At 48.1% G+C, this 25,338-nt stretch overlaps 2 protein-coding genes across 5 annotated transcripts; one reads left to right on the forward strand and one right to left on the reverse strand.

Moving 5' to 3' along the window:
* The first annotated feature begins 10,488 nt into the window (after positions 1 to 10,488).
* On the forward strand, positions 10,489 to 24,607 carry ZNF219 (zinc finger protein 219). 4 transcript variants are annotated; one of them, XM_019713545.3, is made up of 5 exons: positions 10,489 to 10,630; positions 21,046 to 21,135; positions 21,412 to 22,834; positions 23,147 to 23,278; positions 23,536 to 24,607. In XM_019713545.3, exons 2-5 carry the CDS (start codon positions 21,130 to 21,132, stop codon positions 24,135 to 24,137), a joined length of 2,163 nt encoding a protein of 720 aa, XP_019569104.1. In that variant the 5' UTR covers positions 10,489 to 10,630; positions 21,046 to 21,129; the 3' UTR covers positions 24,138 to 24,607. The 4 variants fall into 4 exon arrangements, with proteins under 4 accessions (XP_019569104.1, XP_019569106.1, XP_074184106.1 ...); XM_019713547.2 differs by lacking the exon at positions 10,489 to 10,630 and adding an exon at positions 16,013 to 16,031; XM_074328005.2 differs by lacking the exon at positions 10,489 to 10,630 and adding an exon at positions 16,169 to 16,540.
* Positions 10,642 to 14,177, reverse strand: TMEM253 (transmembrane protein 253). Its single transcript, XM_088797092.1, has 6 exons — positions 13,710 to 14,177; positions 13,212 to 13,322; positions 13,066 to 13,122; positions 12,634 to 12,744; positions 12,367 to 12,513; positions 10,642 to 12,044 (listed from the first exon to the last, which is right to left on the reverse strand). The coding sequence occupies exons 1-6, from the start codon at positions 13,815 to 13,817 to the stop codon at positions 11,964 to 11,966; spliced, it is 615 nt and encodes a 204-aa protein (XP_088653218.1). The 5' UTR covers positions 13,818 to 14,177; the 3' UTR covers positions 10,642 to 11,963.
* Positions 24,608 to 25,338: the final 731 nt, after the last annotated feature.

Here is a 25,338-nt window from a genome sequence, read left to right on the forward strand (position 1 = left end):
GATATCAGAGGGATTATTCATTATTAATTTGTACCAGCTGGACAGTGAACCAAGTTTACTATTTGTGGAAGTGCTGAAAAGGCTGTGTGAAAAGTTAGACAACCTGAATTTTTCGCCAACAATTCACGGCTTTTACATCACAACAATGCACCAGTCCACACAACACTGTCTGTGAGGGAGTTTTTAGCCAGTAAACAAATAACTGCATTGCAACACCCTCCCTACTCACCTGATCTGGCTCCCAATGACTTCTTTCTGGCCTCCAATGACTTGAAGATAAGGAAATATTGAAAGGAAGACATTTTGAAGAGATTCAGGACATCAAGGGTAATATGACTACAGCTCTGATGGCCAGTCCAGAAAAAGAATTCCAAAATTGCTTTGAAGGGTGGACTAGGCGCTGGTGTCAGTGCAAGCTCCCCTTGTCAGCTTCCCAAGGGGAGTACTTTGAAGGTGACCATCACGATATTCATCAATGAGGTATGTAGCACTTTTTCTAGGGTGAGTTCATGAACTTAATTGCCTGATCTGGTATATGAATATATGATGAACACTCCTTTAAATATTATTCTCACTCATTAAATATTACTCTATAGCATATTTTAAAAAGGACTCAAATAATCCAGGATTATTGTAGAATAATTAGAACATTAGTCCTAAATGACAACCAGAGTAATTTGATATTTATCCTTCTACACCTTTTTCTATGCATATACTTCTAGAAAAACAAAATGAACTACACCTACTGTTTTGTAATGTGGTTTTAAAAATTATGGTAGGGCCCGGCCTGGTGGCTCATGCGGTTAGAGTTCCACGCTCCTAACTCCGAAGGCTGCCTGTTCGATTCCCACATGGGTCAGTGGGCTCTCAAACACAAGGTTGCCAGTTCAATTCCTCAAGTCCCGCAAGGGATGGTGGGCTGCGCCCCCTGCAACTAGCAATGCCAACTGGACCTGGAGCTGAGCTGCGCCCTCCACAACTAAGACTGAAAGGACAACAACTTGAAGCTGACTTTACCCTCCACAACTAAGATTGAAAGGACAACAACTTGACTTGGAAAAAAAAAAAGTCCTGGAAGTACACACTGTTCCCCAATAAAGTCCTGTTCCCCTTCCCCAATAAAAATCTTAAAAAAAAAAAAAAGATACCCAGCCAAAATAGCCCATAAGTAAAAAACAACATACGTTTTAAAAAAAAAATTATGGTAAAATTTACATAACAGAAAATTCACCATTTGAACTATTTTAAAGTGTATGTTTCAGTGGTATTAGTTTATGTTTATTAGTTTATGTTATAGTATTATGTTTCAGTGGTATTAGTACATTCACAATGTTGTGCAACCGTCACCACTATCTAGTTCTAGAACATCTTCAGCATTGCAGAAGGAAACTCCATAGCCATTAAGCAGTCACTCTCCATTCTGTCTTTACCCCAGTCCCTGGCAACCGCTAATATGGTTTCTCTTGCTATGGATTTGCCTAGTTTGAATATTTCAGATAAATGGAATCATACAATATGTGGCCCTTTCTGTCTGGCTTCTTTTCACTTAGCATCATATTTTCTGGGTTTATCCATGTTGTAGCATGGTGGAGTAAGAAATATTCCATCATAGCCATATATGTCACATTTTGTTTATCTATCCATCAGTTATGGACATTTGAATTGTTTCTACCTTTTGGCAAGCATGAATAGTGCTGCTATGAATATTCATGTGCAATTTTTTTGTTTGAACACCTGTTTGGTATACTTGTGTGGAATTTCTGGATCATATGGTAATTCTATGTTTAACCTCCTTAGTGAGGAACTTCCAAGCTGTTTTCCATAGCAGCATTTTACATTCCTTCCAGCAATACATGAGAGTTCCAATTTCTCCACATCCTTGCAAACACTTGCTCTTTTCTGTTTGTTGTTATTGTTTTTATAGCTAGTAGGTGTGAAGTGGTAAAGTGGTATCTCATTGTGGTTTTGAATTGCATTTCCCTAATGGTTAATGATGCTCAACATGACTTTCTTTCTTTTTTCTTTTTTATTGGGGAATATTGGCGAAGAGTGTGACTAGGACCCATCAGCTCCTAGTCAAGTCGTTGTTTTCAATCTAGTTGTGGAGGAAGCAGCTCAGCTCCAAGTCAAGTCATTGTTTTCCATCTAGTTGTGGAGGGCGCAGCTCACTGGCCCATGTGGGACTTGAACTGGCGACCTTGGTGTTATGAGCACTGCGCTCTAACCAAGTGAGCCAGCCGGCTGCCCCTCAGCATCACTTTCTTGTTATTATTGGTCATTTGTAAATCTTCTTTGGAGAAATGTCTATTCAAGTGTTTTGCCCATTTTTTTATTGGATGCACTGTGTTTTTTTTACTTAGAAATATACCATGGACATCTTTTACTCTTTTTCATTTTTATGTGAGTGTAATGTAGTATAATATTTCATTCTCTAGGTTTATAATACTTTAAATCAATTACCTTACTGTTATTTAGACTGCACTTTTAAACTTTTTAAAATTAATGTTATAATAAACATTTTAATAAGTAACTCCTTACACATATCCAAGAATATTCTTGAGAAAAATTCCTGGAAGCAGAATGGCTGGGCCAAGGATGTGCAATTCTTAACCTATGGGTACAAATGTTGAATTGCTTTCTATTGTAGTTGTACCAATTTACAGTCCTATCTGAGGTATAAGAAAGTGACTATTTCTTTGCATACTCATCAATAATGTGTTTTAAAATGTTAGTATGATTGGCACAAAATGACATCTTACTGTTTTGAATTGCATTTATTTAACTATTATAAATATAAATCATCTTTCATAGATTCATTGGTCATTTAAATTTATTTCTTTTTGGTAAATTATTTGTTTTGTCTTTATCAATTTTTCTATTCTTTTCAATATTAATACTAGTTGTTCTCTATCATTCTATTTTAACTTTGCATTTGAATTTTACTTGTGTGTTTTTTTTAAGGAGGGCACAGCTCACAGTGGCCCATGCAGGGATCGAACTGGCAACCTTGGTATTATTAGCACAATGCTGTAACCAACTGAGCTAACTGGCCTCTGCTGAACTTTACTTTTTATTATTATGATTTTTTTGGATAGAAAGTTTAACTTTTTAATGTAAAATCAATTTTTTTCTTTTTAGTTTTTGCCAGTAGTGTTATACTTAGAAATTTCTCATTGCCCCAGATTATATAAATATTTACCTATATTTCTTCTCATAATTTTATGATTTTGATTTTTTCCATTTAATCTTTAATTATCTAGAATTTATTTTGATGTTTGGTGTACATTAGCAGTGTAACTTAATTTATTTGCAAATAGTTATGCAGTTGTTCCAATATCATTTATTGAAAAAAAATCAATATATATACAATGGAATATTGCTCATCCATAAAAAAGAATGAAATCTTGCCATTTGTGACTACATAGATGGGCCTAGAGGATATTATCCTAAGTGAAATAAGTCAGACAGAGAAAGACAAATACCATATGACTTCACTTATATGTAGAATTAAAAAAAAACCAAAATAAACAAAACAGAAACAAGCTCATAGATGCAGAGAACAAATTGATGGTTGCCAGATGGGAGTGATGTTGGGAGGATGGGTGAAAATGGTGAAGGGATTAGGAAGTACAAATTGGCAGTTTTAAAAATAGTCATGGGGATGTAAAGTACAGCATAGGGAATATAGTCAGTAATATTGTAATAACTATGTATGGTGTCAGATGGGTACTAGACTTACTGGGGTGATCACTTTATAAGTTATATAAATGTCTAATCACTATGTTGTATACCTGAAACTAATATAATATTGTATGTGAATTGTAATTAAAAATAAAATTTTTAAAAAGAAAAAAATCAGTTTACAATTAATTGACTAATAGAAATAGAGCCATTAAAATATATTAAATCTTCGTATATACTTGAGCTCTTTTTTTTGACTCTCTATTCTGTTTCATTCATCTATCTGTCTATTCTGGTGCCAATACCACACTGTTTTAATTTTTTATCTTTATATTAATAGCTGATAGACTAAGTCTCACCTTATTTTTCTTCTTCTTGTTAGAGGCCCTTCCTTTCTTCCTTCCTTCCCTCCTTCCCTCCCTTCCTTCCCTCCTTCCTTCCTTCCTTCCTTCCTTCCTTCCTTCCTTCCTTCCTTCCTTCCTTTTTTTGATATCATACGTTTATTCTTCCAGATTCACTTTAAAATAACTATGGAGAACAAGGTAAAAAACTGGAAGTAGCTGGAAATTGAGAGCTACCAATAGTAGTATTACAGCATAGCCTTTGGGATCTAGTTGCACTTTGAGCTCATGAATTTGTTGTGGCATCAGCTGAAAATCATGTTTGGATGATTTTCTCAAGTGGCACCATATTGTTAATGTTTTAGCAGACACTGAGTGTTAGAATGTTGCACAGGAGTTTCTATGATGAGTAGAATGCCTTCTAAGGTTCCTTCTGACTTAGCCTCTTCATTCATTCAGTAAACATTTACTGAATGTCTCCTGTATGCCATTCACTTGGCCAGCTTCTGGGGTTATAAAGATGTATAAAATACAGTTCTTACTTCAAAGGTGGACACAGAAATGATAATTTTAGTTGTAGGAAAGGAAAACAATTTTTCTCTATCCTCTTAGGTTTAGTAGCTAGTTTGCACATTGGCACAAGCCAAATTACCAGGAGAAAAGCCACACAAACTTTATTTTATGTTAACATTTAAATTTTTATGTGATCAGAGGGCCTTCATGAAATGAAGACCCAAGGAAGTGATTAGACACGGGGGATTATATACCATTTTAATACAGGGTGAGAAATTGTGAAGAAGTGACAAGACAGAAGAAAAGGGGCTTGGAGCTTCTAGGGGAGGTAAATTGTGGGAAAGTAAATATATGGGGGAAGTTGATGGAAGACAAGAATTATTTTAGGAAGGTTTGTTCGTGCATACCCATGACAGTGCTAACTGTCTGCAGTGATAACAATTGATTTTCTTCCTCCTATTGTGGGACAGGAGAGGGGGAAGACTTCAGGAAAGCTTCCGAAAGTAGGTGAGTACTGAGCTGAGTCTGAAAGGATCAGTAGCAGATAGTAGCGATACAAAAGGCTGGGATGGGGCTAGCACTAGATACCACAGCTTGAATTGGGCACAGAAGTAAGAAATATACATGCCAAATTAAGATATTTTGACATGATATGGCTTTGATTTCCCACTAGTGTTTTAATTGTTTTGACTTCTCACGATTGTGCACAACAAACAGCCCTGACCCCCGTCCAGCCCATCAGTGAGTCAGTATTATCATCATCATCATCCTTGAAAAAGCCAAAAAGAGGGAGAGGAAGAGGGAGAGGCTGAAGTTCAAAGATGGAGTGGAGTGTTTATCATACGTACTAATGAATATTTTTTTAAAAATGTAAGGCTGCATGCCAAAGCCACTTTCCTCAGATTGCTGTCACTAAGAATGAAGTACAAGGGAGGGGATATGGAACAGGACACTGGAAAGGTGGACAGGGGCCAGATCACAGGGTTCAGTACACAGGGTTCAGTACATTTTCAAAAGCTTAGCCTTGATCTTATAGGTGATGGGGACAACTGAAGGACTGGTGAGCAGGGAAGCTAGTGGTCACATTTATTTGAAGAATATGGAAGATGTAACCAAGGAGGACAAGCCTGGAGGCATAGAAACTATTTAGGACTCTTTTTTCTGTGGTCGGTGAGATGTGGTGATGAGGAGAAGAGGACTGATTCAAGAGCAAGAGGAAAATCCAATATGACTGGTGCCCTTATCAGAAAAGGATATCAGCACACAAACATGCAGAGGGAAGACCATGTAAAAACACAAAAAGAAGATGGCCATCTATAAGCCAAGGAGAAGAAACCAACCTTGCTGACACCTTAGTCTTAGACTTTTAGCCTCCAGAATTTTGAGAAAATAAATGTTGTTGTTTAAGCCTCAAAAAAAAATAAAAATAAAAAAATCTATAGAGTGTGGTGAGTATTTGGGCTACAGCACATGAGGGAGAGAGGTTTAGCATTCAGTTTGTGTGACCAAATGATATAAGATAGAAAGTTCAGAAGGGGGAGTAGGAGGCAGACAAGAGGAGAGGATTTCAGGTCTGTGATGTGTAACACATTTCCTGTAGGCCTCCTTTTAAATACAAGAGAAGTTAGACATTAACTTCTTGAAATCTTTCTTATCATATCTCTTGAAGGCATTGGTTTTCAAGGAGGGGGCTATCTAGCTTCACAGGGGACATTTGGCAATGTCTGCAGATTTTTGGTTGTCACAAATGGGGTGAGGTTGTGTTGCTGGTATCTAGTGGGTCAAAGCCAGGGACGCTGCTAAACATTCTACAACGCATGGGACAAAGAATTATCTGGCCCAAATGTCAGGAGTGCCATAGTGGATAAATTCTGTTCTAGGGACTAGAGGAATAGAAATTAAAGGTCACCTATTCCAACTATTCAGTTGGCATTTGAATACTTGCTTCAACAACCTATCAGTGCAGGATAAGCATGTTGCAAGAAACACGTCTAACATATCCAGAGGTTCAGCGTTCAACTTCAAAGTAGCTCATCTTTGAAAGGTGTTCAGTTTCTTCTCTTTTTGTTCTAAAATCAGCCTTTCTATAACAAGTAACCCAGCTTCACTTATTAGGTTCACAAAGAACAGTTTCTCTTCATCATAATTATTTTTGAGATTTATAAAGACAGGAGTCCTGTTTCTTCTATGCCATAACTTTGAGTCCTCTCGCTTTACCTAAAGCATAAGAATAAGTACATAGCATTTTCTTTACACATAGAGGGAACACATAATTACAAAGAAGCAAAACAAATTATTAGATCTTGGGATCTGGGACTTGGGGAAAACATTTTAAACAAGAAAACTTTACAAAGGCAAGGTAAAATAGACATGAGTCAACAAAGACAACTCATAACTCTGGACAGAACATAGGAAAAGTTTCTAATGAGAAAAATAAACCAAAGATTCAGATGATAAGTAAAATCCAGAATAACATGAACCATAAAATATAAATAAGGCAGAAAAAAATATAGACTAAGACGAAAAACGAAAGAAACAGAAGACAACTCCCATTAAGTAAATGACATCTGAATTTTAAAGAGAAGCAACACACATCAGCTTAGTAGCTGGTTATCTCTGACCTGAGGATCTAGGAAATTATACAAGGAGGCCCTTCACCCTGACGTTTTATACAGGGAAAAGCAGATTAAAACACCAAAGGCAGCATTTCTACTCCTCCTCTCTCTCCTCCCCTCTTCCTCGTCTTCCTTCTCCTTCGCCTCTTCCGGAGTTAGGGGTAATGGTGGAGTCAGGGCTCTCCATAAAAAAAATAACAAATGGAAAGTGTACAGGAGGGACTAACAGGAGGGACAGACAGTTCTACAAACTTACTTTACCAATTGGAAAGTTAACACACTTTTTAAAAATTAGCATTTATTGGGGTGACAATGGTTAGTAAAATTACATAGGTTTCAAGTGTACAATTCTGTAATACATCATCTAGATATCACATTGTGTGTTCACCACCCAGAGGCAGTTCTCCTTCCATCACCATATATTTGACAGTTAACACATTGTGATAATGAAAAAAATAAATAAAATTAGCGCCAAGTAAAAATGTTTTCCTGCTTCTCTCTTGTGCTTAGTTACTGTTCAGTCATCAGTAGCCCAGCTCTGGGCAGTCTCCCAGATTCCCTGTACCCTGGAGAGGGACCTCTGATAACTTCAGTGCACAGACTCTGTCATATTTATAGGAAACATTGTCTCACAGTGACCACACCGCCACTGTTCTGTTCAAACCATCAATCAAATACCGAGCTTGAGGCAGCATCAGCAAGGCAAGCCAAAATGAAGGGCGTGGACGCGGAACAATACAAAATGAGTTTAGACAAGAAAACGCAATCCAGAAGCGCAACGGGGCAATCTCTTCTCACTGAGATTAAGAACATCCCAACCCCAGGTGGTGAGTGGCGAGAGGCTACGGAGCATTCACCAGGCCAAGCAGGCGAGATCAGCTCTGATTACTCCTGGGTAGATGAGTTTACTGATTTCGGTGGCTCGTGTCCAAGATTACGTAACAGCCACAGAGGCCCAAGGGGGTGAGGATGACCCGGAAGGGCCCTGCGCCTCGCGCCTGCTCGCGACGTACAGATTCCGCTCGGGCCACGTGTGCTGCTGCCCTGGTGGACTCATTGCAGGGGAGGGATTTGGGGAGCGCCTCGCGGCGTGCAGAGAGTCTTTCTCCAACTAAACTACTGCCTCACGCCATTATCTTGCGGAAGACTCTTTGTGAGACCTTGACCCAGGCAGCCCAGAAGCCACGAGATGGCAGCAGAGGACACAGCCCGGGGCACAAGACCTGAACCAGCTGCAAAAGCAGATATTTTACTTGGGAAATATCATCAGTTATCTATAATCATGAAGTCAAGGCCAGAATATCAAAGAAATGAGGGTAAAATTCAACACGGGGAATTTCCCAACCACCGGAGAATTCGGCTGCATACAAAGCCACTATGAATCAGATATTTCTCCAATGCTTAAAGCACTGGGGTCAAGGCCTTTAAAAACTGACGTCAGCAGAAACCTGGTCACAGTCACTTCTTTCTGTGAAGTTCCAATGGGCAGCAATATAAGTAAAATGTGAGTGACTTCCCCAGAAGCTGCCAAACTGACAAAGAGGTAGATACACTGGTTACTGGGAAGCCCTGTAGCAAAGCATTGCAACCAGGGACTCTAGCATTAGGCAGTGTGGAGGGGGGGAATAATGAGGATCACAGGACAAGTCTCAGTCTTCACTTGCAGCTGGCAGAGGCTAATGCACAGGAAAGGGGCATTAGTAGCACTGGGATTAATCTCCAATCTTCTGACTTCTCATCTAATGCTCTTTTCATTACATATCTGCGTCTCCCCCAATCATTACTACCAAAAATGTCTCCAGACATTGCCAAATAACGTCCGGGTGGCAAAATACCCCTCCTTAATAACCAATGCCATAGAGGGTTCTGAATAAAAAAAAATTTTTTTAAAACGTAATGCTAAACCTCTCCAAGATTTGAATTTCAGAAGACGCCTCGAAGGCCTACGAAAACTGTTATTGCACATCTAAAACCTGCATTCCTACTATGTTTGTATAATAGAGGGGCTATACTTGAAGGGCAATAGGCTGAATCTGGTCCTCAATTAAAAAAAAAATTACTCAGTGACATTTTAAAATCAGATTTCACATTTAAAAGTCAGAATTTCTCACTTGTATAGGAAAATTGGAACTGTGACAATCCCAGACCCACAGTTCCACACGGCAATAACTGGGTGGAGTTGAGGGGCAGGGGGTAAAGTATTTAAATAGAATGTGTGCTCTCTAGTTTGCCACAGTTCCCACCACTTCCTATTACTGCACACCCTATCCGCTTCACTCATTTACACTACTCCTCATCCCAAAGGCAATTTATTTTCAGCCTCTGAAGTGCTTCATAGTTTTATTTTTCCATGTATGATTTTATTTTAGCCTTCATACTCCAATAAGATAATATACTATAAATACTATGATTACTAGGTATCTACATGTAAGCAAAATGTAGTTCAGAGAGGTTTGACTTGCCCAAACTTACACAACAAAACCAGAATCTAGATTTCCTGACTCTCGATTCTATTATTTTTTTGGGGGAAAGTTTCTATTAAGAACTTCATTTAGTGGTTCATGGAACAAAACCAAAGTAGATACAGGCATAACTGCTAGTACAGATGAGTTCCAACTGCTAAGCTGTTCAAGAATCACTGCAAATGATTACCTCTTATTCTTTTAATGAGTCTGCTTCCCTTAGCCTTCCAGGCATATGAAAAGACTGCCCTTCTGTCTTGGAGTTGGGTGTGGCTATATGACTTGTTTTGGCTAATGAAGTCTGAGCGGAAGTGATATGTGTTCCTTTAAGGCAGAATCTTTTAAGAGCCCATGAACAATTCTTCATGCTTTTTTAGGGAGATGGGTGACTCTAAGCTTCATGGTCATGTGGTAGGATCTAAATGGTGGAGTTCCAGAGATTTTGGCATTGTTACCACAGCATAACCTAGCCTAACCTGACTGATACAGGTTTATTTGCACGGTCATTGAACTTCTTCAAGAACTAGAATGCAATTCCTAGATTTCTGATCATATCTCTAAAAGCTGTTGCTCCTATCTGGAAGATAGAGTGAATTGTTGACTTTTTAGCCCCCGTTTCCTCATCTACCACCACCTCTGACATGGAAATTATTTTCTGAGTACTTTACACATGAGCTCTCCATTATTCTAACAGTTAGATTGGGAGAAGGGGGAGGCCCATATCTTGTTTTCTCCATTCCAGAGCCTAATCCCAGAATTGTCCCCACCCACTAGTACTCACACAACCTTGTCATAGGGCGACTATTACCACTCCCAAGGTGTCACAAACAGAAAGGAGTTGCCGCTGGCACCGCTGCAATGCTAGGGCAAGGCAGCCAGGCTGCGCTCTTTCCTCACTGGTGTCTGGGCTTGGCTAAGCCAGGAGAAGCAGCATTCTCTAAGGGAAAGAAGCCTTCTCAAGTGGGAACAAAAATGAGTGTGAGGCGCACACCCATCCTGGGCTCTATGTGAATTTGGGGTGAGTTCTTTTAGTACTCCAGCTCTGGTCAATTTCTAGTTTCTCCGGCGGCTGGTAGGTTGTCCGGCTTAGTACTATTGGGCCTCCCAGTTTTCCTGGGCTTTTCTCAAGTCCACCTGAGCTTGTCATCTTTGCACACTAGCAAAGGTCATAAACGGTGGGGGTTGTGAGCAACCAGTGCTTCAGCCACCGGATCGCAGCCGGGATCAAAGGTCGGCGGGGCTGCCGACAGGCTGAGCCTGCGCAGTCCTGCTACCGTTTTGGAAAGAAGGGGTGGCGGCAACGCGGGCTCGCGGGCTCGTTACACCCGCGTGCTCTCAAGAGGCGGGAAAGTCTTAGGTTGGGTCGCCGCGTCCCTCCCTCTTCCTGCCCCGTCCACCCGTCTGCCCAGCGAGCAGGTCCTCCTCAGGCGCCCAGGCTCCGGGGGAGGGGGACGAGAAGAGCCCGGGGATTCTGACTCATCATCTCCAACCCCTTTCTCGCGCGCGCTCCAAGTCTCAGGACTTTGGACCTGGGCACTGTAGGAGGGGGCGCGGCGACAGTATCTGGGGAATCCCAGCTCTGCCCAGGGTCAGCTCCCAGCCGCTGCCTGTCTCCGAAGCTGGCAGAGAGAGGAGTGTGGCGCCACAGCCTGCTCTCAGTTGCTGAGGTTGGGGTGGCGGCACCCCCGCGCAAAATAACCCGCCCGGCTCCTCCCTAAACGTGGGGCCAGTGGTCGCGTCCGAGGAAACTCAGCTAGGCCCGGACTTCCAGCACCTCGCGTCACTCAGCAGATGCACAGCGCCCCCACCGCGGAGTAAAAGGCTCTTTATTTCCCAGCAGGCCACGGGGTAGCGAGGCATCGTGGGATTTGTAGTCTCCGCTAAACTAGAAAGGAAACGGATCCGAGGGAAGGGAAATAAAGCACCCATAATTGATTTCAGAGAGTGGGCAGGCAGGGGAACCCTGGCTCGGAGTGGGTGGGATTGTGAAAGGTGGAAAGAAGAGAAGCAGTGGGGATGAGGCAGATGTTAAGCTGTATGGGGAGGCTGTGGGGAAGGAGGATAAAGATGGAAGGGAGGAAGTGGGTATAGATGAAAGTTGGTTTAAGGATGCCCTGCAGGCGGGCAGCTTTCAGGGCAGTGAGGTGAGGGAAGACGCTGATCTAGGTATAGCTTCCCTTAGAAGAGAAAGGAGCCTAGTTTGAGTGAAAACTGAAGGCATTCCACCAGACTTCATGTTGATCTCAAGGGACTCCATCTAGCTTCTGACTTTGGTGGGGTGGGGTGCAGGAGGGTCTGGAGAACGCTACCACAGGGCAGGAGAGCAGCACCTGCCTGCTTCCCTTGCCAGTTCACTCATTTGTTCCGTTTGCTGTGCTAGTCATTGTGGGACGATTCTCCAAATCAGGAACTTCCTCCAACTCAGAGAGACCCTGAAAACCAGACAGGTGTGAAGGGAGTAAATTGTAGGGGTGAGAAAGGTGGGATCCCAGACAGAAGCAACTTCCTCCTCCTCCTGTCTCATTTTTTCTCGTGTTCTCATAGCCCTTCCAATACTTACACAGGTTCCTAATGTTCTCCCACATTTCTAGCCCCAACTCTTTAGTTACCCAATTCCCTCTTACCCACCACTAGGGGATAATTGTCCAAAGCCAGAAAACCAATCATTTTCAGTCTAGGATCCCTTCCTTGCCTCCCTGCCCCAAATGAGCTGCTAGCTATCTGCTCCATAACTTCCCTCCCTGCCTTCAATACCTCCTGCAACTCCTGGTAGTGCAGACTCTGGCTCCTACAGCATCCTGGCTTCCTCTGGCTCAGCAGGAACAGGGAGTATGCAGAGAGCAACACTCCCCCTAGGGTGAAGGCTTCAGTGCTGATCTCTAGCACCAGCAACCTGTCCAACTGCAGGTAGACAGGGCTGAGGGTGCTGCAGGGGACCCAGCACCTGTTTCTTCTGCCCTTTCCCCTCTCCATCGCCTCTTGCCTCCTCATCCTCCCACCTTCTCCTTTATTTGCCCATACCTGGGAAGGGGCAATTGGGACAGGCCCCAAGACCGTCTTCATCACCTCGACCACCACCACGATGAAGCCAAAGATCAGATTGAAGGTGTTGAATATCATCATGGCCCGTACCTGCCAGTGAGCCAGCTCAGCACTGCCCAGCCTAGGGGACTCATTGCAACCCCAAGCCCCACCTGCACCTAGCCGGAAAAAAAACCCCTCAGCTCTTATTCCTCCACCTCCCAACAGGGCAATCGTCCCTTTAACTCTTTTGCTTTCCCTCCTCAGTCTTTTAGGCCAGTCAGGGGCAGACAGCTGACAGGATCAGTCAACACTTAGAGAGTCACTTCCTGGGCTGAGGTGTGTGTGTGTGTGTGTGTGTGTGTGTGTGTGTGTGTGTGTGTGTGTGTTGGGGTGGTGGGAGAATAGTATTTCATTCTCTTCCTCTTTCACCTTCCAGAGGCGGGGTGCTCTGCGCAGCTCAAGGGTAACAATCCCAGTGAGGAGACCCTGAATGGTGAGAAAGGCAAGTGTTGAACTCTGGCCTCATTAATGAAGAGCCTCTAGGACCTTCTACCCTCTGTTGTGGTGGATCTTACCAATGCTCCAGGTCCAAGCGGTAGTGCTGTGGCCATGTGACATTCAGAGTTCAGGCAGGCAACTGAGACAGCAAAAGGCACCAGAGCCACTGCCAGCCATAACTGGCTCACCTGGAGTCCAGGGGCAGGATGGTTGAAGGGAAACTGTCAGGGATTCCCTACCCGCCTCCAAACCCCTGCTTCTTGCAGAGATCAGCAATTGGCAGGAATACATGGTGGTGGAAAGTAGTCAACCAGGGGCAGTAAAGGAAGGGGATATCATTTAATTTCTTCTGCCTCATGTCATAGTTTAGTTACTTACCTATGTGTTTTCCCCACACGATGGAAGCTACTTAGCGATTAAGGGTCTCGCCTTGTTTATCCTTTGCTTCCTCCACCCTCCTCCCACTCAGAGCCTAGCAGTTTCAAGTACATGGTAGATGCTCACAAAACACGGATGGAACTGAACTGGGGTACAAGTGGACATGCTGAAGCTTGGGGTTGGGCATCTGGCCTCACCGCCAGCACCAAGAGGTGCCCACTCTGTCTGTGCCTTGCCCAGTGCTGTAGCTTTTCCAGACGAACGCTAGGTCTCTCCTGCTCTCGCTGACCAGCTCTGTCCTCCATGGCTCCCTTGACCACAGAAGCTTGGTGCTTTCCTGGAATACATTATAGCACCTATCAAGAGACAGGACATGCAAAAACATCTCTTTCAGCTGCCCCTCTGCCCTATTTCAATATCCAGGGAATTGAGTCTCAGAGCCTCTCACCTACCTTGTCTGAAGCAGCTACTCCAAAGTTATGGGACCCAGCTGGGCCTGGAGGTCCTGGTAGCACAGAGCAGACAGGCTGTCAGGGCTGGGGTGTGGTGGGGCAAAGGTCCCTATAAGGGACTAAGGATCCGGGGAGTGGCCATGGGTAGACACCAGTTCACTCCATAAGACGCCCAGCCCTGCCTTGCTCTGTTCCTGTTTCCTGTTGCCCCCATCTCTGTCCATCCTGGGTTCCTCTTCTGATCACTCAGCCATGGACCACCCTGGGCCCCAATTTCCCCCATTTCCATCTAATATTTCTCCTTTTTTTGGGCTTCCTCTTCAAATTACTTGCTGTTCCCTAGGGCAATCCCATATTACTGTCTGGACTGGTACCCTGTCATTACCACGTGTACCTTTGTCCCAAGACCAGGCAAGGTTCAATTCTCCTGGCTTCCTCTCTCACTTGCTGAATGGTTTCTCCTCTCTCCACTCTTTCTTGAAGGATTTACTTTGGATGAGACACTGACTAAGTGGATGGGGCACCCTATTTATAGTGGGGATTGTTTTTGACTCGGTTATAACCTGCACCTAGACGTGTATAGGAGATAGTCCCCAAAGGATCATTCTTGGGAAGGATGCTATTGCAACATTTTTGAGAGATACAAGTTGCTTTATAACCAGGCCAACCTGGACTAAAATCTCAGCTTTGCCACTTTTCCTAGCTGTCTGACCTTGGATACATTATTCTACCTGTTTGAACCTTAGTCTATTCAAATTGAGTGATCAAACGGGGTTAATAATATGACTGTGAAAGGTTGTTGACTCATGGTTGAGTTCTTAGTAACCATTAGTGGTGCTGAAGAAGTCATACTGTTGTGCCTGATGCCAATACACTAAAGGGCTTATTCAGAAGCAAAGCTGGGGATATTTATTTCTGCAGTAAGAAGCAGAACCAGCTGGGCCCAAATATACACTCTAGCATCAAAAATAGGAAAGGCCCATCTTGGTGTAGAGCCTGAGGTCTGGAGGCAACCAGACTTCTATGTTCAAATCCCAGATCTACCTGGGTAACCTTGTGTAAATTGCTTAATCTCTGGGTTCCCTTACCTGTAAAGGGAAGCTAATAATACCAAAGAGTTGCCTTGAGTATTAAGAGAAAAAATGTATATGAAACAGCTCAGCCCAGCACCTGGCACATAGTGTTTAATAAATATTAATGGTTATTATCATTATTATTATTGATGACAGGAAGAAGACTGAGCCAGAAGACCCCCTGGGAGTTAGTACCAGGAGGCACAGTCCTAGGATGCAAGTGGCCTTTTTTGAAAGCCACTTCTGCCCTGCTCAGTGCTGGGCCAACACTCATTGGAGTATTGTGTCCACTCTTCTTTCCTGGGGAGTGGGAATCACATTAAAGGGATCTGAACTATTGTGCATCTACTCCCTCCTCTATCCCCATGTGCATTAATTTTATTTAGTGGTGATGGCCTGACAATGTGAGATGTTGGCTTGCACTGAGGATCCCTGAGCTGGCAAGCCAGTGAAAGACACTCTTTAGCTTCATTTTCCTTACTTGTAAACGCAGACTTACTATATCTCAGAGTGTCACTGTAAGGATTATATACTATTAAATATGCGAACAGGCATTGAGTAAATATTGATTAAATCTGAGTATCGCACTTACAAATTTGTAACCCCTGTCGAGATTACAATCTCCTCAAGGGAAGGCAGTACATCCCCCTCATCTGTTCATCCCCCACAGCGCTGAGGGTAGTGCCTGGTCCTTAGTAAGCACTCAGTAAATATTTGTTGTATTGAAGAGCCATTAAAGTGACTTAAGGAATGGAAAATAAAATTCGAGAGGAAGGCGTAGGGATTGTTTATCAAGAACAGAAAGGACCGAAGAGTAACTTTAATAATGTTTCTTACACGGCAGACATTAACTATCTCTATAATCGCCCCTCCTCCTCCCCAAAAAGAGACACAGAAATTGTAAGGGAGAGGCTTTGAGATAAAACCCCAGTAAGAACTTCCCGAGTCTGTGCATGTTGGGGCAGAAAGAGCGGCAGAGCCAACTCCTTCCCTGGTATGTCCGGGTTTAGGGTGGGAGGGGCAGCGCTGCTTGGAGGCTGGGGGAAGGACGAGATGACCTTTCAAAATCTCTTCCAGTCCCCTGTAGGAATCGTCTGTGCGCCCCACCCCCCTTCCTCCCTCCCTCCCTCCGACAGCGCCCCCAGTCTCCAAACTACCCGCACCCCGCCCCTGGCGGCCGCCTCTCGCGGCTCCCGGGGTCCCCAGCTCCCTGTCCCCGGAGCCAGAGCCTAGCTCCCGCTCCCGCGCGGCTCCCAGCCGCGCCGCGCCGCCCCCCGCATGCTAATGGCCGGGCCGCCTCCCGCCGCACACAATGCGGGCCAGGGCCGGGGGCGGGGGACCGGGGAGGGGGCGGGGGCCGGGCCGGGGGCGGGGGGGCCGGGGCCCGGCGCATCTCCCCCGGCCCCACGTAACGCTGACGCCCGCGCCGCCGGCCCGCCGCCCGCCGCCGCCGCCGCCGCCGCCGCCGCCGCCGCCCGCTCCGCCGCCGCCCGCCCGGGGCTCGTGAGTAGCCGCTCCCCCCACTCCCGGCCCCCCCTCCGCCACCCGGCCCCCGCCCCCGGCCCCCTCCCCCCTCCCGGAGGGGGGGCCCGCTCCGCGCGCCGGGCTCGGAGCAGGTGCAGGGGGCGGGGGCGGGGGAGGGGCGCCGGCTCGGCCCCAAGCAAACTTCGCCCAGAGCTCTTGGGGGGGCGGGGTGGGGGCGGCGGCCTCGGAAGCCTGGAGAGCTAGGGGGGCCTCGAGGGAGGGGGGGGCCAGGTGGGGGAACCGGGAAAGCGGACACCAAAGGGGAAAGGCCAGCGCAGGGGGGGGGGGGAAGGGGACGGGCGTCTTTGTAGGGGCCCGAAGGCAGGGCGCGAGGGGCCTGGGGGTGCGGGTCGGCCGAGCCGGGAGCCAGAGTGGATGAGCGCCCCCCGGCCCAGGTAGGGCTGATGAAGGAGGGGGAAGGGACCCAAACTCTGGGAGCAGGAGTGGGGGAGGGGAGAGGATGGGGGGGTGCTTCCCTCTCTGCGTCCCAAACAAAGTGTCACAAAGAGCTCGGCCGGCGGCAGCAGCAGCGGAGGCGGCTGCAACTCAGCTTTTGTTCTCCCGGCCTGGGTAGCTGAGCCCTGGCCTTCCAATCAACCAACCCTGCCCCCCATCATCCTTCTGGTTTATATTCCCCGGGAGGGGTCTGGGGTGCTGCTGGGTGAACCTCTTGTGCAGGATCACAGTTCCTGCTCTACTTGCCAACCTACTTCTGGGAGGTGGATTTTCCCAGAGGCTCTCTTGCCCACCCCCACCCCCTAATCCCAGGACTGAGGCCCATATGGGCGCTAAGACGCTGACCTTTCTAGGGTCAGCTCTAGTTAAGGGGACTTATGGCTGGCTACATGCCCCTTTCCTCAAATCCAGGTCTTCTAGAACTTTCAAAAGAGGGGTCAAGTTGGGACATGCCTCTGGAATAAGATTCCACAATAGTGGGGTGGCAGTATGTGAGCAGGTGTACGCACCTTCCTCTTGCCTCCTGCTGTATATTTGCAGTCCATGACTGAGATTCCATGCCTCCAGCTCAGGATGGTCAGGGTGGAGGGAAGGAGGCTTTACTAAGAACTCAATGTAAAAGGTGGGCAAGCTGTGGTCTGGGTCAGTTTGGAGGAGCTACCTGAGCAGTGAGGTTGAGAGGGCCATGGAAAGGAGATCATGAAAGTGAACTACCTGCCTATCTGTGTGATAAAGGTGCTCTTGATTCTACACCACTTAAGAAGCTCCCTTTCCTTTTAACTCATCTAGTGCAGTGTTAATCATAATTGTTAGAGGACTTGGAAGGCGTAGGATTCTCAACAGAGAGAAAAACATCAAGTATTAGAAATGACCAGTGACAGAGGCCTAGTCACAACCACACCACAGAAGTCCTGAACCCTAGCCCCTGACAGTTTGACCCGAAAAACATTTGACCACAAGGCTTGAGGGACCATCTTTATGCTCCTCCAGCCACACCCCCTTCCCGACCAGCTCTCCTAGCACATAGAAGTAACTGGCCTGAAGATTTCTTTTCCCTATCCCTCGCCTTGTGTCCCTATAGAACCGAAATAAGGGCAAGATAACCCCTGATTCCCAGTGGGGGTGGGAAGTAGGTCAGTGCTGCTGTCTGACCAAGTCTTATGGATGGTATTTAAATCCTGACTGTAGAAAACTTGATTATTGCCCACAGGCAATACATGCATGACCTGGGTTCCAAGCCAGTTCATAGAATCTTGGGCCTTGTCAGTGCTTTCTTCTATTGAGAAAAACTCTTGGGATCAGGTGCCTGGGACCTGGTTTGGTGTGGAGGAGATTCAGAAGACCTTGACTGGGACTAGGAGGGTCTCTCACTGGGTTTTATTAATTTGAGGCCACCCTCTGGGGAAACTTTCCCAGCTCAGGAATATAGCATCAATTTGGATCTTCTTGTATATCACTGTTACCATCCTAGAAACTGCCATGTGCAGAGCAGGATTTTTTGTTTTGTTTTGGGGAAGGAAGCTTTGCCCTATTGCTATGCTTCTTGCCTCGGATACAAGGTCAACTTCCCATGAGGTATTTTGCTTGCTATCCTACAGGCAGTTTCAGGGGCCCTAGAATCTTCTCAGAATCAGAGTATGTGCCCATAGGTTAGTCAGCTATGACCATGCAGTATTCCCAGCCTTCCCCCACCTCCCCCCACCATCTGCTTCCTCTGAATATACCAGATTGGCTGTACACCAGGATGTTCTGGGAATCCCCAGGAGAGCAACAGAATGTGATGGACCCAAATACGATGCCTCAGTCACTCATTCCAGGATGTACAAACTGTAGCTGTCAGGATACTCCTTATAGCTAATTAAAATTCTTCTAGTTACATCTATTTTCTGTTACATCTATCTATTTTCAGTGTCATCCAAAGGCAAAAGTAATCCCTCTGGTACCACTGTCTTTTTTCCCCCCACTATGGCTCCCAGATAGGAATTTTTAAAAATCCTCTGGCTTTTCTCAGTGCCTTAATTGTAGTGCTAAAATGGCAAATGTGGCCCCTCTAGCACTTCATAGCTCTATCTATGGTACTGAGGTGGCCACAGTGGCTCCTCTGGTAGCCCACTGCACTCTCCATGGTACTGAAGGGATGACCATTTGTTTTAACTTCTCTCTGGGGTCCAGAAGAGTCCTATGACTCAAAACTACAAAACTTTCAAGTTGGAAGAGACCATCTATATAAATTAGTCCAACCCCCTTATTTTACAGATGAGTAAACTGGAAGGTTAAGTGATTTACTGAAGGTTGCAGGGCTATTAATAGACTGGGCCCACAATAGCTTTGTGCCAGTCTAATTCACTGTTCCTGATACTACTTAGTGAGCCTGGCTAGGCTCTTGGTCCTAGAAAAGGGATTTATTTGAAGAATCCAGAAGATAAGGCTGGATGCCCTAATTTGGTGCTACAGAAATACAAATATTAAAAGTGGTGGTGGAGGTTGTTTAGTGACCCTTGGACAAGGACACTTTGTTAATTAACCTCCTGTTAATAAAATTCCCATAACCCAAATTCCACATGTAACAGGTACCTGCCCATTCATGAAGTGTTATCACATCCACTAAATATCAAAAATTAAAGAAGTCTCAGACCTCCAGAGCCTCTTCTCTTTGCCGATAAGCAGGGCTGACTTGTGGCCCAGTTCTCTCCCATTAAAGATCCTTAAGGAAAGTAATGCCTGAGTCCTTTTCTTTCTCAGTAACCCATTTCAGTTGCACAATACCTATTGTAAGGAAGTTCTTTATATATCAAATATTTCTGTCTCAGGCAAAAAACTAGGTTAGGCCCATAGTCTCTACCCTTGGCCAGATAAAATTCTATATGTAAGCAGGAAGTACACTGATCGAGTTCTCGTCATCCTCCTAGGCCTATTTCCATAAATCTTAATTCTGGGATTGCTTCTAAATCCTAATGCTAACCTCTGCAGCTTAGAATCAGGAGACACCCCCGCCCCCCCATCCTCTTCCTCTCAGTGCTCTTCTCCTTCCTCAGAACTGGAGCTCTGCACATCCCAGGCCCAGGGAATTTTAGCCTGGAGAATTTTAACCCTTTCCTGCTCAGAGCATGTGCTGAGCCCCTATCTGTGCAGATGGCCCAGCCCCGCCCCTCGTCCCTCACTCCAGGCTCTTGAGCTCAGAGCCAGTGTAATCCTCCTCTTGTGTGAGGGAGCCTCTCCCCTGCAGAGAGGAGGAAAGCCTGCTTCGGAACAGCCCTGGACAAAGGGGCTGAGATGCCCCATCAAACTGCAGGCTTCGAGGTTTGAAACACAGGGATGAATCCTATCCGGTATTTGCAGTTTTTAACCCTTTCCCCAGGCCAGCAGCACCCCTTAACTTGCACTCCTCCCCCAACTCTCTCTTCATTCCCTCTCTCTCTGGCTCTCTCCCCCTTCATGCCCCTCCCCCTCTGTCTGTCTCCAGACTCTCTGCTGCTGGGAGGTGTTTCTCTCCCATGCATGAATGAGTCTCTGTAATGAATGGAAATGAATGGATCAGGAATCCAAGTGGAGGGAGGGAGGATGAGGGGGAAAGACAGAAAGACAGGGTAAGGGCAGAAGGAAGGACTGTGGAGCCCGGAAGGATGTTTGGCTGGCTGTTCAGTTAGGTGTCCGAGAGCAACTGGGGAGCATGGCAAGCCCACCCCATTTGGTCATCAAGCTGCACAGCCCAAACTAAATGAGAGGGCTACACTGTGATAGTCTCCCCAACCACCAGGGGTGGTGGTGGTGGTGGTAGTTGTTCTGGACCAGGCATTTAAAACGTATTTGGGGGAAGAAATCTGTGATATCAGGGAGCTTTGTGGGTTTGTCAAATCAAGGAGTACAAGTTTTGAAGACAGCAGCCCCCTCCTGCCTCAGGATGCAAGGAGGGAGAAGGGATAGATCGGTTTCTGGAATACACGGTGCTAAGATTGTGGGGTAGAAGTGATTTCACGGCTGAAAATCAGGACTCATCTTGTCCTCCAAATCTGTCTTTCTTGCTTTAGCTCTTCAGCACCTGTTGCCTTCACAAGCAGCTTTTCCTCCTCCTTCTCTGCACTCCCCAGAACCAAAGAATGTGAAGGGAGTCCATGGAGGTGAGTGACGCTCTGTCCTGAACCTGCAAGTACCTACAACTATACTCCCTCCCCTCCCTACCTCTCTCTCCTTCTGACCTGCCATTATTAGAAGTTATCTCCGTGGCCCCAGCAGCTCAATTCCCATTCATCCCCCAATTTCCTCAAGGTGCACTCACCTGGTGTACCTGGTTCCCACCCACCTTCCCTCGGGTTCTTCTGGCCCTCTATGCCTTTGCTTACCCCACAGCTCTCCTGTCTCCATCCTTTGTTCTGTATACATCTTTTTTCCCACAGGGCTCACGTCCCCGCGCCCCGGGCGGCCACTTAGCGCCCTCACCGCCGGCCTTCGACGGCGAACTGGATCTGCAGCGCTACTCCAACGGGCCAGGAGTGAGCACCGGGTCTCCAGGAATGGGAGCGGTGGGCTGGTCTGAGAGTCGCACTGGCGAAAGGCGCTTTCCCTGTCCTGTATGTGGGAAACGCTTCCGTTTCAACTCCATCCTGGCTTTACACCTGCGGGCGCACCCAGGCGCCCAGGCCTTCCAGTGCCCGCACTGTGGCCACCGTGCAGCACAGCGGGCCCTATTGCGCTCGCACCTGCGCACGCATCAGCCTGAGCGCCCGCGCAGCCCGGCTGCGCGCCTGTTGCTTGAGTTGGAGGAGCGTGCGCTACTGCGTGAGGCCCGTTTGGGGAGAGCCCGAAGCTCAGGGGGCGTGCAGGCCGCTGCTGCCACTGAGGGCCTGACACGGCCCCAAGCTCCGTCGTCGTCCTCCTTCCGTTGCCCCTTCTGCAAAGGCAAGTTTCGCACTGCGGCAGAGCGCGAACGCCACCTGCACATCCTGCACAGGCCCTGGAAGTGCGGCCTATGCAGTTTCGGCTCCAGCCAGGAGGAGGAGCTACTGCACCACAGCCTGACAGCCCACGGAGCTTCTGAGCGCCCCCTGGCGGCCACTTCGGCTGCGCCCCAACCTCCGCCTCAGCCTCCACCACAGCCAGAACCCAGATCAGTCCCCGAGCCGCCGGAACCTGAGCCGGAGCCCGAACGTGAGGCAACCCCTGCCCCCGCTCCTGCCGCTCCGGAGGAGCCCCCTGCGCCTCCAGAGTTCCGTTGTCAAGTGTGTGGCCAGAGCTTTACGCAGTCCTGGTTTCTCAAGGGCCACATGCGTAAGCACAAGGCCTCCTTCGATCATGCGTGTCCCGTGTGTGGCCGCTGCTTCAAGGAGCCCTGGTTCCTTAAGAACCACATGAAAGTGCACGCCAGCAAGCTGGGCCCACTGCGTGCCCCGGGGCCTGGTTCCGGCCCTGCCCGGGCCCCCCAGCCTCCTGACCTGGGCCTGCTGGCCTATGAGCCACTGGGCCCCGCGCTGCTCTTGGCCCCAGCGCCCACCCCGGCTGAACGCCGCGAGCCTGCGAGCCTGCTGGGCTACTTGAGCCTGCGAGCTGGCGAAGCCCGGCCCAATGGTGAGGGTGCAGAGCCTGGGGCGGGCCGCAGCTTCGGAGGCTTCCGCCCCCTGCCGTCTGCTCTCCCAGCCCGGGCTCGGCGGCACCGTCCTGAGGAGCCTGACGAAGAAGAGGAGGTGGTAGAGGCGGAGGAGGAGACCTGGGCTCGGAACAGGGCACTAGGCCCTCTGGCTTCACTGCACCCGCGCCCAGGGGAGGGGCCGGGGCACTCTGCACCTGCTGCGGGGGCCCAGGCAAGGCCCACCGCCACACAGGGTACGTAAGGGGCCTCCTGTCTCCTAGGTTTTCCAAATCCTGGGCCCATTCTGATGCCACTACTCCCCTCCTGTACCCCTCTTTAAAAAGGACCTATTTTATTTCTCACCTTTTTTCACCCTCTGAAGGCTTTACCACCTTCTGAGGGCATCAGCTCAATTCACAGCAAATTTAACTCCTCATTCCCCCAAGCACGGTGTTTCCTCCTGGGCCCGAAGGGGAAGCAACCCTATGGGGTGCGTGTGGGGTGCATGGCTCTGATGGGGTTAGGGCAAAAGGTCCCTTTGACTTCCCTTAACTTGTATATTACAGAAGAGAATGGGCTGTTAGTTGGAGGGACCCGGCCTGAAGGGGGCCGAGGGGCCACCGGCAAGGATTGTCCCTTCTGTGGAAAATCTTTCCGCTCAGCGCATCACCTCAAAGTACACTTGCGAGTACACACAGGTGAGGGGGCAGCGCCCAGGTTGGAGAGGGCACTAGAAAGCAGGAAGAGAGGTGAAGGCTATTGGAGGTGAGGGTAGGCAGCCTTCAGACTGGCCAGATGAGGGTGTTGGGAAACCGTTATTTATTAAATCGGGGTGGGGGGGGTGGGAATAGAGGCAATGTTTTTTCCTGGGCCAGAGGTCTGTACGTTGAGCGAAAATGCGGGTGGGGTGGGCAGTGATCAAGACTCTGAACCTATAGCATTCCCCTCTCCCCAGGCGAGCGCCCCTACAAGTGTCCACACTGCGACTACGCAGGCACCCAATCTGGCTCGCTGAAGTATCACCTGCAGCGCCATCACCGGGAGCAGAGGAGTGGGGCTGGCCCCGGGCCACCCCCGGAGCCGCCGCCCCCTTCCCAGCGGGGCTCAGCCCAGACATCCGGAGCCAAGGCGGCCTCGCATACTGCGACTTGGGTGGAGGGCACCGCAAGCCCCCGGTCTTCTAGCGCCGCTGCACAGGGGTCCCGTCGAAAGCCCGCTAGCCCCGGGAGGACCCTGCGCAACGGGCGAGGCGGTGAGGCCGAACCCCTGGACCTGTCCCTGCGGGCGGGGCCGGGAGGCGAGGCCGGGCCTGGGGGTGCCCTCCACCGTTGCCTCTTCTGCCCCTTCGCCACTGGCGCCCCGGAGCTCATGGCCTTGCACCTGCAAGTGCACCACAGCCGTCGGGCTCGGGGCCGCAGGCCGCCCCAGGCTGACACTTCCCCACCCTATATCCGAGCACCATCAGGAGAGACCCCTCCCAGTCCTCCGCAGGAAGGGGAGGAGGGTCCCGGGCTGTCGAGATCCGGAGAGGTGGGGCTGGGGGGTCAAGAACGGTAGGGAGCCCTCTTAGGGGCAGTTAGCTTAGTGAGCTTACCCCGCGGGAGCGGGAAGCACTAGAGGTAGTTGGGTAGAGCAGCCAGCAGGGGGCATCGTGGGACCCATATCCCAGCCCCAGGTGGACCAGAGGTGAAGGGTGTGGAGGGCCTAGGAGGGTGGGCAGGCGGTACCCACCCAGGGGAGTCACAGTGCCTTAGAAGTGGCAGGGGTGAGGATCAAAGAACGGGGTCCCAGGGCTGGCAGAGAGGGTTGTGCCCCTGTTGAGGAGTCGCTCTGCCAGTCCTTGCTGGTCCATAGGCGTGAGAGTTTATTTTTGTACAATGGGTGGGGGTGGGGGGCACTGTACCCTTCTAAGCCCCTTCGGGGGGCCCGGTAGACGTTGCTATTTTTGGTACGATTCCTGTCATCCCTGTCGCAGAGTTGTGTCCCTAATAAACAGGTGTCTTGAGGCACAGGACACTGTGTCGGTCTGCCTATGTCCTGTCCTCCTTTTGGGGCCATTCTGTTCAGGAAAGAGGTACCTCTTTAGGCACTTGTTATCACCCAAAGAGGTTGATTAAAAAAAAGGAGAATCTTGGATGTTACCCCCAGGGTTTGGCTTCAGTAGCTCTGGGGGGGGGGGCCCAGGAATTAGTGTTTAGCAAATTGTCTAGGGGATTCTCATGCACTGTGATCTGAGGACCTCATTTTGAAATCTGCTGAACTGTGCTGAATCCTAGTTTTACTGTGACTAGCTCAGTCTCAAGAAATGGGTGCATTGTGAGAAAAGGAGCTTTAAAGGGTGCATTGAGCCTCTGGGAGCCACTGTGTGGAGGAGGCACATTCTCCCAGGCCTGGCCCACACCCAGCTTTGGGCCAGGAAGGGGTACAGGGTATCTTGTAGCCTGGGTTGTATTTTCCATGTTCTAGTTAATGGTTGAGGGGAAGTGCTCAAATTATTATTAGTAATATCACCTCAGCCTGGAGGACTGCTCTAGCTCTTTGGACACAAAGTGTGAGTAAATACGTTTAATATAACAATAGTATTATAATAACAGTAATTACATATATAAAGTTTGCAGTTTCCCGCCCCACCCTTATATAATGGTTTGCATAGTTCCATTTCCCATGACACCTCAGAATGGAGTCACCAGGAATAATGGTTGAGCTGGGAGAGATAAGTCTTCTCAGGGAGAGTCAGGGTGGGAAGAAGGGGGAAATA

This window comes from Rhinolophus sinicus, chromosome 3 (genome assembly GCF_057876585.1).
Source record: "Rhinolophus sinicus isolate RSI-liver-muscle chromosome 3, RSI-T2T, whole genome shotgun sequence".
NCBI lineage: Eukaryota > Metazoa > Chordata > Mammalia > Chiroptera > Rhinolophidae > Rhinolophus > Rhinolophus sinicus.